At 48.9% G+C, this 16,040-nt stretch overlaps 1 protein-coding gene across 1 annotated transcript in view; it reads right to left on the bottom strand.

The window, feature by feature from the left end:
- The window catches only part of PRKCSH (PRKCSH beta subunit of glucosidase II), a 377,155-nt gene that overhangs the window by 135,172 nt on the left and 225,943 nt on the right, over positions 1–16,040 (bottom strand). The window contains exon 12 of the mRNA XM_085600555.1: positions 10,971–11,040. Coding sequence (XP_085456681.1) covers positions 10,971–11,040 — 70 coding nt within the window. The remainder of the gene's footprint in view (positions 1–10,970; positions 11,041–16,040) is intronic.

The raw sequence follows: 16,040 nt of genomic DNA, 5'->3' as shown, positions 1-16,040 counted from the left end.
AGGACGTTAGTCCTCACGGTCACAGCAGGCAACTCCAGCCCGAGGGCTTCGGCCGCCTTGCGCAGCACCACTGAGAAGGCTGCACCCTCCTCTGAGGCCACAGTCGGAGGAGAGATGAAACCAGCGTCCGGGGAGGTATCCAGACCGCTGGCATCCCCCAATTCCTCTGCCCAGTCCTGAGAAAGTTGGGCCTGAGCGGCCATAGGGTCATCATACCCCTCCCAGTCGCCCTCGTCATCAGATTCCCGATAAACAGGAGGAACGATCGGAGCCGGGCAGTAGATGAAAGGTTCACCAGTCGGCGTCGGCGCCGTGCCGGGACCTGGGTTAAACCGGGTAACGACGTCGCCCGGGGACGGCGTCGGAGGTGGAACCGGTGTCGGCGCCGGCAGAGTTGTGAGGTCGACCGGCGCCGACCGAGATCCAGGCCTGGATCCTTTGGGGACCTGCGGCGTCGGGGCCGGAGCCGTCGACGGCACCGGGGCCGGAGACGCCGGCACGCGAGGTCGCCCAGTCTAGTCCGCAGGGCCCAAAGGCACGCCGGCAGGCGTCGACGGCGGAGCCAGGCCCCTCATGGCCGAGAGGAAGGCACTGACCTCCGCCGGAGTCGCGTCAGTCCCAGGGACCGGCGGGTATGGGGATGGACGCGGCTCCTGCAGCTCTGACGGAGCCGCAGGGGTGGGACCACCCTGACCCTCGGCCGAGTCGCGCGACCGGCGAGGGGAGTCCGAAGAGCGATGTCGTCTCTTGGAGTGCTTCGACTTCCCCGAAGACCCCGACGAGTGAGGACGATGGCTGTGGCTCCGCGATCGGTCCTTGGACCTCCTCCTGGACCGGGACCGAGAGCGGCACGGAGCCGAGTGCCGAAGCTCGGCAAGCTTACGGGACCGCTCCCGCCTAGCTTTCGATGTCAAGGCCTGACAGTCGGGGCACGACTCCGCGTCGTGGTCAGCCCCCAGGCAGTAAAGGCACCGGCGGTGGTGATCCGTCACCGACATCAGGCGATGACAGGCGTCACAGGCCTTAAAACCAGGCATCCTACAGGCACCAGAGTCGAGTCGATAGACCAAAAAGAGTCAGAAAGTTAGTCAAAAAATGACAAGGGGTAAGCTCTTCCCGGATCGGCGCTTACTGGCGCGGAAAAAAGAAGAACTAACGTCAGCGCACGAGGGCGGCGTCTAAGTACTCCGACGACGTCATTTTTGCGCACGACGCCAACGACGGACGCGGAGCCGCAGACGACGCCTAGCGACGCGCAAGGGGTATTGCTACAAAAATCTTTCCGGATCCAGTCTTACGCCTGGCGATATTCTAAGGTGAGGAATCTAACTAACATGTTTCTTTCAGATACAGGTAGCAAGACTGGCGCTGTGCGTGGCCGGGAGCAGACTGGGTTGCCTTTGGCACACCAGCAAAGCAGCTGCATTGTCTTTATAAGGCCTTAACAGAGCGCTCATTAGTGCAACGCTAGAGCGCCAACTTGGAAAGATGGCGCTCAAATTCAGGGCTTCGGCAGAGGTAAAAATGGTGTCCTTGTGCCTGCAGACCAAGACGGTCTTCATTTCATTAAATGGCTTTAACAAACTCAAATACTCCTTAGATTCCCTGGATATAGAAGCTAAATAGTCCAGGATGGTGACATGGTGGTCAGTGGTGAATGACAGACAGATCTAAAAAGGATGAGAAGCTAAAGTCCCACCTTAAGGGAAAGCTGGAGACCTGGCTCTTTATATAGTATACCCCTAATGATTGGACAGGGGCTCGCTCTAGGGTAGTGTTAGAGCAGCTTTAGGGTTTTCAGAGAGGAGTGTTAAGACATTTGACAGTGTCAATAAATGATGCACAAACTCAATTTGAAGATCAACACCAATTTGGAAAAAACACTTTTTATGTATATTTTTAACACCAAGAATGTAATTAGATAACTACTGTGTTAAAAGTATACAGGGATTCACTTGCATTTAGCAAGTTATCACGTTCTTTTGGTATACAGAAATATATCCTGGCATTTGTATCGGTCAAGCAGTAATGTTATCCTCTGGGACAGAAACATACTGCATACGGGTACTTAGCAGCGACTTACGGAACTGCCCTTCTGGATTTAAGGTAAGTATTGGGGAGAGTCCAAGGCAACACCAACACGTCACCTCGGTCAGCTCTGGGGTGTCCGGGTGCAGAGATTCAATTTAGCACAGGGTGCACCGTTTAAATCAGTGGGGAACAGACAGTTCAAAAAAGGCTGCAAGTAAGGACTTGGGGGTCAGTCTGGGCAAACCCACAGGCGGGCTCAATACTTGAGGGTCTTGGGCATGCGGAGACACCGTTAACCCACTAGAACTCAGGCTGAGGGGCTTGTGTGCAGTAGTGCTTTCTCCAGTAGGGTCACATTGGGGGAGGCACTTGTGGTATTTGGTTGCCTGCAAAAACAGGCTGTAGACAGGGACTGGAGGCCCAGTCCGGCCCAAGCCAAACGTGGGTTCAGATGTGGAGGGTCTCTGGACCCCGTGGGCATCGTTGGTCCACTTCTCCTCTGGCGGTGGGGCTAGAGTGCAGAGGAGTCTGCAGGCATCGGGGCACGCAGAGTCCAAAGGCTATCACAGTTCCTGCTTTCTTGCAGAAAGACTGCAGGCAGGGGCTGGGGGGCCAGTCCAGAGAAGCCCAAGGGGGGCTTAACTCTTGAGGGTCTCGGTGCCTCAGGGGCACCATCAGTTCACGAAAACTCAGGTTGGGGTGGCTTGTGTGCAGTGATGCTTTGCACTGCGGAGTCACGCTGGCAGAGGCTGTCTTTTCAGTCCTTTTGGTGCCTGCAAACGTGCAGGGAAGCAGCTTCTTTGCTCAGAGGAGGACGCAGCTACTTTGCTCCAAGGAAGATGCAGCCGGCCAGTTGCAGTCGTTGGTCACTTCTCCACAGCTTTTGGAGGTGTAACCGCTTTCTGGACGACTTGGGTCTATGCAATTTTCTGGGGACAGTAGACCGGCTGACAGGGTTGGTACCAAGTCAGTTACTGCTCCTCAGTTCTTGCGTATTGGGGTCTTTGTCCTCCTTTCTGCTCCAGGCAAACAAATCTAATTTTCCAGTGTCAGTAGCCACTTAAATACTCAATTTAGCGGCGTTAAGGGGAGTGAGAGATTAGTGGTTAATGGGCTACTTTCCCATGGGGTCACTACAACCACTAGATGACCACTTCCTGTGGGGAGTGGGCATCACCCTGTCCCAGAGTTCCTAATTTCACCACAACCAAGATGGTGAAATCCTAATTTGTGTTTACTTTAGGTAGCCCACCTTAGGGGTGTGACTAGCCTGGAGGTGCAACACGGCTCCTCGCATAGCTAATTTCCCGCCTGTTCTGGTGCCAAATGAGCATCAGGGCAGGGGGTGGCATCCACCCAGGTCTAGGGGAAGCTAGACTTGCATATCAAAGGTTGTGTGCTCTTTGAAGCTCCCTGCTGTGACGTGCTAATTTACTAACCTTCCTGCTGGAGAAGGAGTAAACACCTTTTGCCAGAGCAGGCATTGTTTCTGACCTCAGAGAGCAGGGCTCTCACCTCCTATGAGGTCAGAAACTGGTCTGTTGTGGCAGGCTGGACAGGACAAGTCAGACAGAACACTAGAGGACTAGTAGGATTCAGGAGGAACCGCTAAACTACCCTCTGGGTGCATGTATTATTAAATTCATCACTGGAATCAGTGTGGGGAAATTAATACAAGGTATTTGATCCCAAACACCATAGGTTTCAGTAAAGCCATTATGTAGTGGGTAACAGGGAAATAGGACGCAGAGTTTTATCTAGTTCCTGATGGTAGCCTCTATCACTTACCAAACCACCACAGTGGAGGCTACCACCCGCTCACTGAAAGAACACCATACATAACAGAAACCTATTGGTCACTACGGTGCAATTGATGGCACACTACGCCATCTAGACCATTCTGTGATATCGGAGTGGAAACAGAACTGCTGGTGCCTGGCTACTTATAGGATACTGAGACCTCAAAAACAATACATGCAGTAGTGCTTAATTGTCCAAGCAGAATTCATGAGAACTTGGGCTGTCCCAACTGTGAAGATCTACCTAGTGATTTATGACATGGATGGGGAAATCATAACTTTAGAACAAGATGGGCAGGTAGGTTGCAGGAATTGAAATGCAAATTCTTAAATGTTACCACTGAGGCAGTTGCTGAGACTTTTCAGGCAAAGAAACGAAAACAAGCATTGACATAGCCAATAGGTCTCGCCTTTGGGACCTTATAAGTGTTTAGCCATGCAACAGTTGATGTTGTTGCACCAAAGATATTGTGCTGCATAACTAAATACTTATAAGGTCCCAAAAGCGACACCTATTGGCTATGCTTGTTTTTGAAAAAGTGACCAATGACTATGTAAAAGGGGAGGCGCCGATGTATTGAATATGGAAAATGTTGTCAGGATGGCGTCCTCCATAACATTTACCTACATATCTATTAAGCATGACCCAGCTCACCTCTTCTTCCTCTGACTGATACGGTTTGGTTAGGGTCCTGCCACAATGATATCAAATTCTTATGATGGGAACAGCGCCCTGCTCTTCTGAAGATAGGCATGTCCTTTTCGAGCTCTAATATATGCACTATAAAACAGTGATTCTTAACCTAGCGATGGAAGTCTGGGTGTCGGCAACACTAACTCATGGGTTTATCGGCCGGCTAGAATATGATATATATATATACATACATACAAGAAAACTCCGTCTCACAAGCTGAAGAGGTGTCCTCAAAAAACGGAAGCAGATCCAAGGTGCGGTGAAAGAATCCAATAATTTATTTAAATATAACAGACACCACCGCCGCCATTACGCGTTTCAGCCCGTCACAGGCCTTGGTCACATGATACATACATATATACATATACATATATACATCTCCAAAATTAAAAATGTTTAAATACTCTGCATACGTGAAAGAATTCAAAATTTGAGGCTACGTATTAAGTTAATATCCTTAACTTGATTTGTGGCAGCAGTGCAAGTACTGCAAATGGAATCTAGTATGGACGACTGGTGGCCTTAGTTGAAGCATTGGTATGCACTAACAAAAAGAAAACATGCATAGGAGTTAAAAAAAATAAAGTGATATGCTAACTCTAGCATATCAATTATTTTATTAATACAACCACATTATTAACAGCTTTCAGATGACATTACATTATTTGAGAGGTTCTCCGGACATTGCCAATGGGCACAAGCATGGACACCCAAACCGTCAAACCCTGTGCACCTTTAGGCTGTAATCCACGGTCAAGATTTCTCGGCACATGGCCTAATGTTGCTGCATATTAACAATGTTCATGGCGAACAGGCTGTTTCTTTAAGGTTGACTTCTGTGGTGCAAAAATCACATACAATACTTTTCTAATCATCTGGCGTTACTTACAGATGTAAAACATTGCACATAGTCCAGGGAGGTCTTACTGGGGGACGATCTTATGGCAAAAAAAATACCAACATCAGTGTCACCCAGTTAGGACATCAATGGCGTGAGATTCCAGAAGTCAGAAAGTTAGCATTGTTGGCAAATACTTTTGCCTCTTCACAGTCTCCTTCCAGAAATTGCTGCCTTTGAATATTCACCTCAGTGACAATTATCTGGGATGGAGGAATGTGATCAGTGTGTGGTTGAAGCACAACTGTGACTTCTCCCTCACTCATACTTGACTTTGGGAGTGGACTTTAAAATCTGCAGCAGGGAGATCTACAAATGTGACTCTTAAACTGAACAAGAGCTGCAATGACGAGCCATAGTCACTAGCTCCAGATTCTAAGCCCCAGACATCAACCCTGGCTCTGAAAAAGAGGCCAGGCACAAAAATGGCTTTAGTAGAGCCACAGTCACAAAGCCTGCTCAGACAGCAATGCCCATATCCAAACAAAATAAGGTCTATCAGGGAAACCAACATACCACTTTAACTGCGAGCTGCAGACCAAATGTCAACCCTGACACAGAGCTCCAGAATCAACCCACTGTTTACAAAACAAAGCCACACAAACAGCTGCCCCTTTCTCCTCTGAGACCGAATTCCTAAACAACCAATCCCCCCCACCCCCACAAAGCACAAAATGCACCCTCCATGGTGAGCACCAAACACACATCTCCAAGACCCAATGTATTTGATACTGATAACTAGTAAGACGCAGACACCATTGAAATTGATATCCAAACATATAACCCAAAAGCTGAAAGGTAGAGCAATCTCTCTGTCCCTACTGGCTCCAATATAACCTTCCACAATGTACCATCCATTGCATTAAAAACATGTACATTAATTTTTATAAATTTTAGCTGGGAGTCGAATGCACTTTAACACCATATTCCAAATACAGTAGCACACTGAACAAAACTTCATGTTTTAAAAGACCAACATACTAGCCTCTAGTTTATGTTACTATATTTTACTTAATCAAATGATACTCTTGAAGGAGAACCTTAAAAGGCTAGGGGACGTTAGATAACTTATTTCATGGAATTTTGAACCTGTTAGTTGTCATAATATTTCCCTAAGAGGTGCTGACAAGGTTGTGCCAGAGTCCACAGGGAAAGTAACAATGCCTGTACTTTATGTTGATTATTTTTCACAGTGATTTGACAGGAGAATATTCAGCCAATCAGAGCACAACAGTGAGACAGATGCTTCATAGATACTCCTAGGTAACTGCAGTCATTTTATGCATTGGGGTACAACCTTAATAAATCGATACCAGACTTGCTGCAGTGTTAGTCCATTGGAAACCCCGTGATGGCCCCTCAATCACAGCTAGAAGAGAAAGTAACAAAGGTAGATCTAGAAACTGGCAGTGAGCCAGCGGGGAATAAGAAATAGATCAAGCGTCCTACTGTCCGCAGTGTTGGCCATTACCCCGGAAATGTTCCAATCTTGGAAAAGAGGGTAGTAGTCCAATTATGCTCATACTTTAATTAAGGATCGGGTAAAAGACAAACACAGAGATAAAGTATGTTTGTGTCCCCTCGGTTGCCAACTTTGCTCCTTTGCCGCTCCCACTTCACAGAGAATTAATGATTAAATTGTCCCACAGTCTGATCCACTTCACAGAGTCAAGAAGTCAGTCAACCTATCCACTCCCCCCGAGTCATGTGTAAGAGCCACCATCCATGACAGAGGTTGCCAACCATCCCATCTATGGAAATATGGCAAGTGTCGTACTCAATGGCAAGTGTCGTACTCAATGGCAAGGGGTTTGAGATGAACATCCAAGATTAGATGGCATGAAGCACACCTGGGGCCTGGGACCCTGGCACAGTATACGGTTGCCAAGAGCTGCAATAAGAGTCAAGCAGTTAGGGTAAGCCTCCCTGTGAGAGTGGCGCTACAAGGCACTCCTGGAGCGAGGACACTGCCCCTTACATTGCAGGTGGACACCAGGAGTCGCCTCCGAACTAGCTGCCCTTTCTGTCACAGCTGACTGCCATATGCTGACACTAGAGTCGCCATCCATATGAAAGTGGCATTAAGCGTCACTGCCAGGTCATAATTCTGCTCTCCTATAGTACAGGCGGGTGTCAGAATTCACACGACAAAGCAAGACATGAGATCAGATCCACCCATGTATCAAGAATCACACCGAAGCTCACGTGCAAACAAGTGGTCGACCACATGAGCATAAACTAGCAAAATTCCTGATCCCCCTTCCTTTTCCCAGTCGTATGTCTATCCACTCCAAACCCACTCCAGTATTGCCTCCAGTCAAACACGCTGCCTCTATTATTCCCATCTCAAGGGCACCGGTTCAGGTGTCAGGACCAATTTCCTAGCTCCCACTTTCAAGTCAATTCTCTAGATCAGTGCCTGAAGTTACTCACCCGAATACTACGGCTTGTTGCCCTACTCTCACCACACACGCCACTCCCACGTGTTCAAAAGTCCCTACCCCAAATTAGGGATCAGAGGTAACAATCCTACTGAGTACGGTCTCACAGGTCATCCACTGTTCGTAGTAACACCTGACCCATCCCAGAGTCAGCGTAATTGTCACGATCGGATCAGGTCTTACCCTATATCTCCAGGTGCGGCGTCACGAGTCACCCAGCCTGAGGGGGGGCTTGGGGACCTCTGTGCCTACCCCGGAACGGTAGTACACCCAAGTCAGAAGACCTGACTCTGACAAAACCCCCGCCTCCAACACAACCCCTTTGAGTGGAAAAACAGCTCCGATTACATAATTCACTTACTCCGATAGGGAAAGCATGAAACTACTACCCCACAGTCAGCAGTCCTCCGTTGTCCGTTACTATTGTCAGTCGTCAGAACCCTGAAAGATCAAGGGGGCCGACACCACGCTTCGGGTGTGAGAAGTGCCCATTCTCCCACCCTCATGTACAGGTGAGGGCAGTTACTCGCCGGACTCAAGAGTGGCTCTACAGTAGTTGTCAATATCCATAATTAAGGATCGGGTAAAAGACAAACACAGAGATAAAGTATGTTTGTGTCCCCTCGGTTGCCAACTTTGCTCCTTTGCCGCTCCCACTTCACAGAGAATTAATGATTAAATTGTCCCACAGTCTGATCCACTTCACAGAGTCAAGAAGTCAGTCAACCTATCCACTCCCCCCGAGTCATGTGTAAGAGCCACCATCCATGACAGAGGTTGCCAACCATCCCATCTATGGAAATATGGCACGTGTCGTACTCAATGGCAAGTGTCGTACTCAATGGCAAGGGGTTTGAGATGAACATCCAAGATTAGATGGCATGAAGCACACCTGGGGCCTGGGACCCTGGCACAGTATACGGTTGCCAAGAGCTGCAATAAGAGTCAAGCAGTTAGGGTAAGCCTCCCTGTGAGAGTGGCGCTACAAGGCACTCCTGGAGCGAGGACACTGCCCCTTACATTGCAGGTGGACACCAGGAGTCGCCTCCGAACTAGCTGCCCTTTCTGTCACAGCTGACTGCCATATGCTGACACTAGAGTCGCCATCCATATGAAAGTGGCATTAAGCGTCACTGCCAGGTCATAATTCTGCTCTCCTATAGTACAGGCGGGTGTCAGAATTCACACGACAAAGCAAGACATGAGATCAGATCCACCCATGTATCAAGAATCACACCGAAGCTCACGTGCAAACAAGTGGTCGACCACATGAGCATAAACTAGCAAAATTCCTGATCCCCCTTCCTTTTCCCAGTCGTATGTCTATCCACTCCAAACCCACTCCAGTATTGCCTCCAGTCAAACACGCTGCCTCTATTATTCCCATCTCAAGGGCACCGGTTCAGGTGTCAGGACCAATTTCCTAGCTCCCACTTTCAAGTCAATTCTCTAGATCAGTGCCTGAAGTTACTCACCCGAATACTACGGCTTGTTGCCCTACTCTCACCACACACGCCACTCCCACGTGTTCAAAAGTCCCTACCCCAAATTAGGGATCAGAGGTAACAATCCTACTGAGTACGGTCTCACAGGTCATCCACTGTTCGTAGTAACACCTGACCCATCCCAGAGTCAGCGTAATTGTCACGATCGGATCAGGTCTTACCCTATATCTCCAGGTGCGGCGTCACGAGTCACCCAGCCTGAGGGGGGGCTTGGGGACCTCTGTGCCTACCCCGGAACGGTAGTACACCCAAGTCAGAAGACCTGACTCTGACAAAACCCCCGCCTCCAACACAACCCCTTTGAGTGGAAAAACAGCTCCGATTACATAATTCACTTACTCCGATAGGGAAAGCATGAAACTACTACCCCACAGTCAGCAGTCCTCCGTTGTCCGTTACTATTGTCAGTCGTCAGAACCCTGAAAGATCAAGGGGGCCGACACCACGCTTCGGGTGTGAGAAGTGCCCATTCTCCCACCCTCATGTACAGGTGAGGGCAGTTACTCGCCGGACTCAAGAGTGGCTCTACAGTAGTTGTCAATATCCATATTATAAACTCGTTAGCCAGATCAATTGTTAGCCTCAAGGTCGAGGCGTAAAATTGACCCATTCTCCCTTCAATGGCACAGGTGTGCTTCAGGTCCTCGGCAGGTACCATTTTCATGGCGGCCATATACCGGCACCCCTGCTTGAGGCTTGGTTCTTCCTATCATGAAAAACCCGTGCCGGTCACTAACTCTCTCTCCTAGACTAAGGCTCTCATCTTCTCCATTGAGTGTCATGCGTTGTCGCGGCAAGTCTCTCCCTCCCCTGACTAGCGCTCACCTTCAGTACGTGGCGGCAGCAGCTCTCTCTTCCTATCTCCGTGGATGCTCCGGTCAGAGAGGACAGAAGGAGCAGTGTTTCCCGATCAAAAATTCAAAGCAAGCACAATCTCCCTTAAAAAGAAGCCCAAACACGTGTAGTTCCTACCAAAAAAAGCCCAGTAGGAGCTCAACAACAAAAAACAAGCACAGTCCGCTTTCACTTTCGTCCGTTGTGAAAGCTTTCTTGTCTTTACGGGGCCATGTGTTTGACACACATGGCCCCATATAGATAAGAAAGCTTTTACAACGCAAGGAAGGCAGACGAGCCCGTCCAAATGGGACGGCTCAAAAAGCCGAACAAAAACGTCACTATCAACTCTTTTCCAATGGCTGGTCACCGTTTAGCATAAACGGTGACACCAGCCAATGGAAAAGAGGAGCGGGGCTTAATGTCCTTTACACAAAATACCCCAAATCATTAAATCTCGCCAGTGAGACTGCGCATGTGCGCAGCCTACGCCAGGCGAGACCTAAAAAGAATGTTATGAAGGTGAGCCAAGCATGAGAGGATAATGCGTGGGTCCAGAAGATTAGCTTTTTCTGATATGGCAGATACTTCTGTCTCTAACCACTTGGTATAGAATAATTTAGGTATACAGCAGAGGAACCCAGAGAATGCAGGAAAAGTTAAATAGGTTTAGAATTTGCAGGGCACAAATTCCTATAATCAAAGACAACAAATTGAAAACATGCTGGGTTTAAATACTCTAACCATGGTGTGAAGGAGGTCTCTCACCTGATGGAGTCTTCCATATCTTTAAGCGATCGGGCTGCCTCATCATATTGGTCCCGAGCCCTCTGAGCCTCTAGAAGAGGATAAGAGGAAAGTCAGAACATGTTTTTAAAAAATATATTTTTTTATTGGATTTTCATCTTTTCAAGCACAGCAGCATAACGGAATAAATATACAGAAAACAAACAATCATCTGAGATATATCCACAATAACAGACGGAAAACAGAGAAAATACCAACCATCAAGAAGAAAAAGAAAAGAAAAAAAAAGGAAAGGTTTTTCCGGCTAGAAAGTTAACAGCCACATTAATCATGCAGGAAGGGGTTGATTCCCCAAAATATGGGAGAGAAAGCATAGCTAGATTGTTACTGCCTCTCCTTCCAGCTAGAAATGGGTTCCCATATACGCTTTCCAAGGGTTCTCCCCCTTTTGCCCTTTCTCGCATAAATCCCCTTCTCAAGATTATATACGGAGAGTAACCTAGCAAGTCATTGTTGAAAGGTTGGTGGTACTTTGTCCAGCCATGCCGTTGCAATACAGATACGCAGGACCGACATGGCCATAAATAGAAAGTATTGTGAAGGACATTACTTATCTTCGCCATTTACCCCTAATAAAATTATGGACGGTGGAAGAGAGATCTTATTTCCTAGGGTTCTATCAAGGAAGGATTCTATAGCACTGCGCTAATGCTGTAACTGGTACAAGATGCGAAGATGTGAACTATTTCTGCATCTGAGCCATCACATCGCGGACATCTAGTGCCCGTTGTTCCTCCCCACTGTGCTATCCTTGCTTGTGTATAATACAAGGAGTAGATTGTTTTAGAATGCTGGGCCTGTAGCCCTGCAGAGCATAAGATAGTCCGTCCTAACTCGAATGAATCTTGAAAACAGTCTTGATCTATCCCAAGTTTGTCTGCCCACTTGTTCCCATATTTTCCAAGATCATCCTCTTTCATCGCAGACAGCTCAGCATAGAACCTTCGTATGGTGCAATCTACACCGCACTCAATAACATCCATTATTTTGTTTTTACCAAAGCCAGCGGGCCCACCCTTTTTATAAAAAACTCCGAATTTGTAGATACTTAAAAAAAATTCCTTCTGTCGATACCATAAACAAACTGAATTTCGGAGAACTGGCATATTCCATTCGGCCAAAACAGATCGCCCAATTTCCGGACTCCACGACGTCCCCATTCTACCATTACTGAGTCTGCGAATATTTCCACCGGTAGGGATGGATTCCTACATAACCGAATATAGGGATTAAACCTGCCAAGTCCACTTTATTTTCCGAAAGGACGCCCACACCTTATAAGCAGCCATCAAGGTCTTAAACCTGGTTCTTTTAAAATAACTAGGGTCAGTGTATTTTAGGAAGCAGTTCTCTGCCTCCCCGCCAATCAATATAGAGTATATATCTATAGATCCTAATTTGACCTGCGGATCAGATGCCTCCCCCCCTAACAAACCACTCATATACTGAAGGGCTGCCGCCCAGTAATACATCTTAAAATCAGGGACGACCCAGCCTCCCCTAGCCCTGGGTAACGACATAAAACGTAAAGCCCTCCTGGTTTTCCCATGTGCCTAGATACATTTGTTGATCAAACGCTCCAGTCCCGTAAACCATTTAGTCTCAAATGCAAGTGGGATTGCCCTAAAAAGATAGAGAAACTTGGGCAAAAGGATCATTTTTACTACATTACAACGCCCTACTAAGGAGAGATAGAGATTATGCATTCTATCCAGATCTTTTTTAGCTTTAGATATTATAGGTTCAATGTTCCTGTCCACAGTCTTATCCAAATCTGCCGAGATGTTGATCCCTAGATATACAGCGGAGTCAACAACTCGTGTATCGTTACACACTGCCCCCTCATTCTTAATTATCTGGGTCTTAGGCCCATTTAACGCATAACCAGACACCCGACCGAAAGCAAGAGCTTCTGACTCCACTACAGCTATGGCATTTGCAGGTAATGGGGTCACTATAGCGACGTCGTCTGCATACGCCAGGGTTTTAAATTCTAGACCTTGAACCTTTATAGGGGGAATCTTACCATTTGCTTCCAGCTTACGAATTAATGGATCGATATATACCGCGAATAGTAGTGGCGAACATGGGCAACCCTGACGTGTGCCGCGCTTAATTTGCAAGGACGCCGTATATCCTCCATTAACTAAGTCGGGCTGTAGGAGCTTTATACAGAGCCTGGATGACCTTAATGAATCCCCTCCAATACCACACCACTTCAATGCCATCCAGAGTTAGTCCCAGGAGACCCGATCAAATGCCTTTTCAGCGTCCAACAACATGACCGCCATGGGATCTCCTGAGACTTCAGTGGCATCGAAAAGAGTGATAACGCTGCGGACATGTTGCGTAGTACCTCTCCCGGGGATAAACCCGTGCTGAGTAGGACTAACCAATTTACCTATAACCTTACAAAGCCTAAGAGCCATAGCCTTGGAGAAGATTTTTGCATCAGAATTCATCAGAGTTATTGGTCTATAGGACCCTGGTTCTGTAGGTGGTTTACCTTTTTTTTAAATGACTACTATGTCAGCGCCTGTCCAGGAGCATGGGACAGAAATTCCTACCTGAGCCTACTGTACTATATCAATCAAATCAGAACTGATTGCCTCCTGGAAAACTTTATCGAATTCAATAGGGATCTGATCGGGAATCGCAGCTTTACCAGATGGGAGACTATTCATAGCCGCGAAAATCTCTTCAGGAGCCAAGGGTGCATCCAGTGCCTCCCTGCCTCCCTCAGAGAGCAATGGAGCAAAGATGTCCCTAAGATACCCTTGTTTTTTGTGGGAGGTCTTTTGGCTGTTCCTCATTATACAACATAGCATAGAATTGCCTAAAAACCTCTCGGATCCCATCTGGATCAATGACTATCCCCCCTTTCCATCCGATATCCCCTTAACTTCTCCTAATGCCGCTTTCTGTCTTGTGCGTACCGCTAAAGTATGCCCAAAACGCTCGCTTAGTTCATGGCATTGCTCCTTTCTTGCCAAAAAAGTAACAGCCGCTTTCTTAGCTATAATCTCCTCTGCTTCAGCCTTTGCCCATGTAACATTGAGCAGCGCCTGATCCAAAGGTGCCCCCGAAATAATTGTTGAATTCAATTCCTCCTCTACATCAGCGACTGCTTTGGACAGTTTTTTAGATCTAAACGCCTCCTGCTGTTGACGGCTACAAGATCACCCGCAGAGACCGCACCAATGGAGTCGGAGGAGGAATCGCCATCGTCCACAAGAACAGCATCAGGGTCTCGACTAGCACCGCCGACGCGCTCAGCACCGCCGAACACATGCACTTCCAGATCCACACAGACCCCAACTCCACCCTCAGGCACCCTCGTCTACCGACCCGCCGGACCCCGCCCCCAGTTCACCGACTCCATCGCCGACTTCATCAGCACGCACGCCCTGACCTCCAAGGACTACATCCTCCTCGGAGACCTGAACTTTCACCTTGAGAACAACGACGACAACAACTCCACAACCCTGATCGATAACCTCGGACTAAAGCAACTCGTCACAACGCCTACCCACTCCGCAGGCCAGACGCTCGACCCAGTCTTCTCCTCAACTCCGCACGTCTCCGTCAGCCACACCACCGAACCCCTCTGGACCGACCACCGCTGCATCCACTTCACCTTCCAGAAACCCACCACTCACCACCGCACCCAACAGATCCCCCGCCACTGCTGGAACAAAATCAACGAAGACCAACTACATGCAAACCTCGCTCTCAGCCCACCCACCGAACCCTCCAACACCGATGACGCTGCCCACAGCCTCAGATGCTGGATCGAGGACTGCGCCAACACCCTCGCCCCGCTGAAGAAACCCCCCCACAGAGACACCAGCAAGAGGGCCAGCTGGTTCACCCCAGAACTCCTAGCCTCCAAGCAAGCCTGCCGGAAACTAGAGAAGAAATGGCACAGCGAACAAACTCCGGACAAACGCGTGGCACACAAGGAGGCTATCCGCAACCACCACCACCTCATCAGGGCTGCCAAGAGAAGCTTGTTCAAAGACCGCCTCGACAACAACGCACACAATAGCAAGGAGCACTTCAATATTGTGAAGGAACTCTCCAACCCCAGCTCCAACACCAACGACATCCCGCCGTCGCAAGCCCTGTGAGACTCCCTCGCCACCTTCTTCCACCGCAAGATAGCAGACATCCACGACAGCTTCAACACTCAGACAGACCCAACAGACAGCAACACAACAGACCCTCCGTACACCATCGACCACGACCCCCTGCTAGCCTGGGCCAGCATGAGCATCGATGACACCATCAATACCATGAGCACAATCCACTCCGGCTCTCCGTCAGATCCCTTCCCGTACCAGGTCTTCAACAAAGCAAGCAGCTCTATCGCACCCCACCTGCGCAATGTCATCAATCTCTTCCTCGAGACCGTGACCTTCCCAGAGAGCTGGAAACACGCCGAGATCAACGCCCTACTGAAAAAACCCAAGGCAGACCCAAGAGACCTCAAGAACTTCCGGCCCATCTCTCTGCTCCCCTTCCTGGCCAAGGTCATCAAGAAATTCGTCAACAGACAGCTAACCCGATACCTTGAAGAAAACAGAATCATGGACCCTTCCCAGTCAGGGTTCCGCAGCAACCACAGCACCGAGACTGCCCTCATCACCGCCACCGACATCAGGACCCTGCTGGACAATGGCGAGACCACAGCACTCATCCTCCTAGACCTCTCCACCGCCTTCCACGCCGCAGGGATCCGAGACAAGGCTCTGGAATGGACCATCTCCTTCCTCTCCAGCAGAACCCAGAGCGTCCCCCTCCCCCCATTCCGGTCCAAAGCCTCCGAAATCATCTGCGGCATACCCCAGGGATCCTCCCTCAGCCCGACGCTGTTCAACATTTACATGGCCCCGCTCCAACACGTCACCCAACAACACAACCTCAACATAATCTCCTATGCCGACGACACTCAACTGATCCTCTACCTCCCCAAGGACCCCATCACTGCCAAAGCCAACCTCCACGAAGGAATGAAGGCCGTCGCCGACT

This window comes from Triturus cristatus, chromosome 4_2 (assembly GCF_964204655.1).
Source record: "Triturus cristatus chromosome 4_2, aTriCri1.1, whole genome shotgun sequence".
In the NCBI taxonomy this organism is placed as follows: domain Eukaryota; kingdom Metazoa; phylum Chordata; class Amphibia; order Caudata; family Salamandridae; genus Triturus; species Triturus cristatus.
The sequence above is the reverse complement of the archived record's forward strand: the minus strand, read 5'-3'. Positions and strand labels throughout refer to the sequence as shown.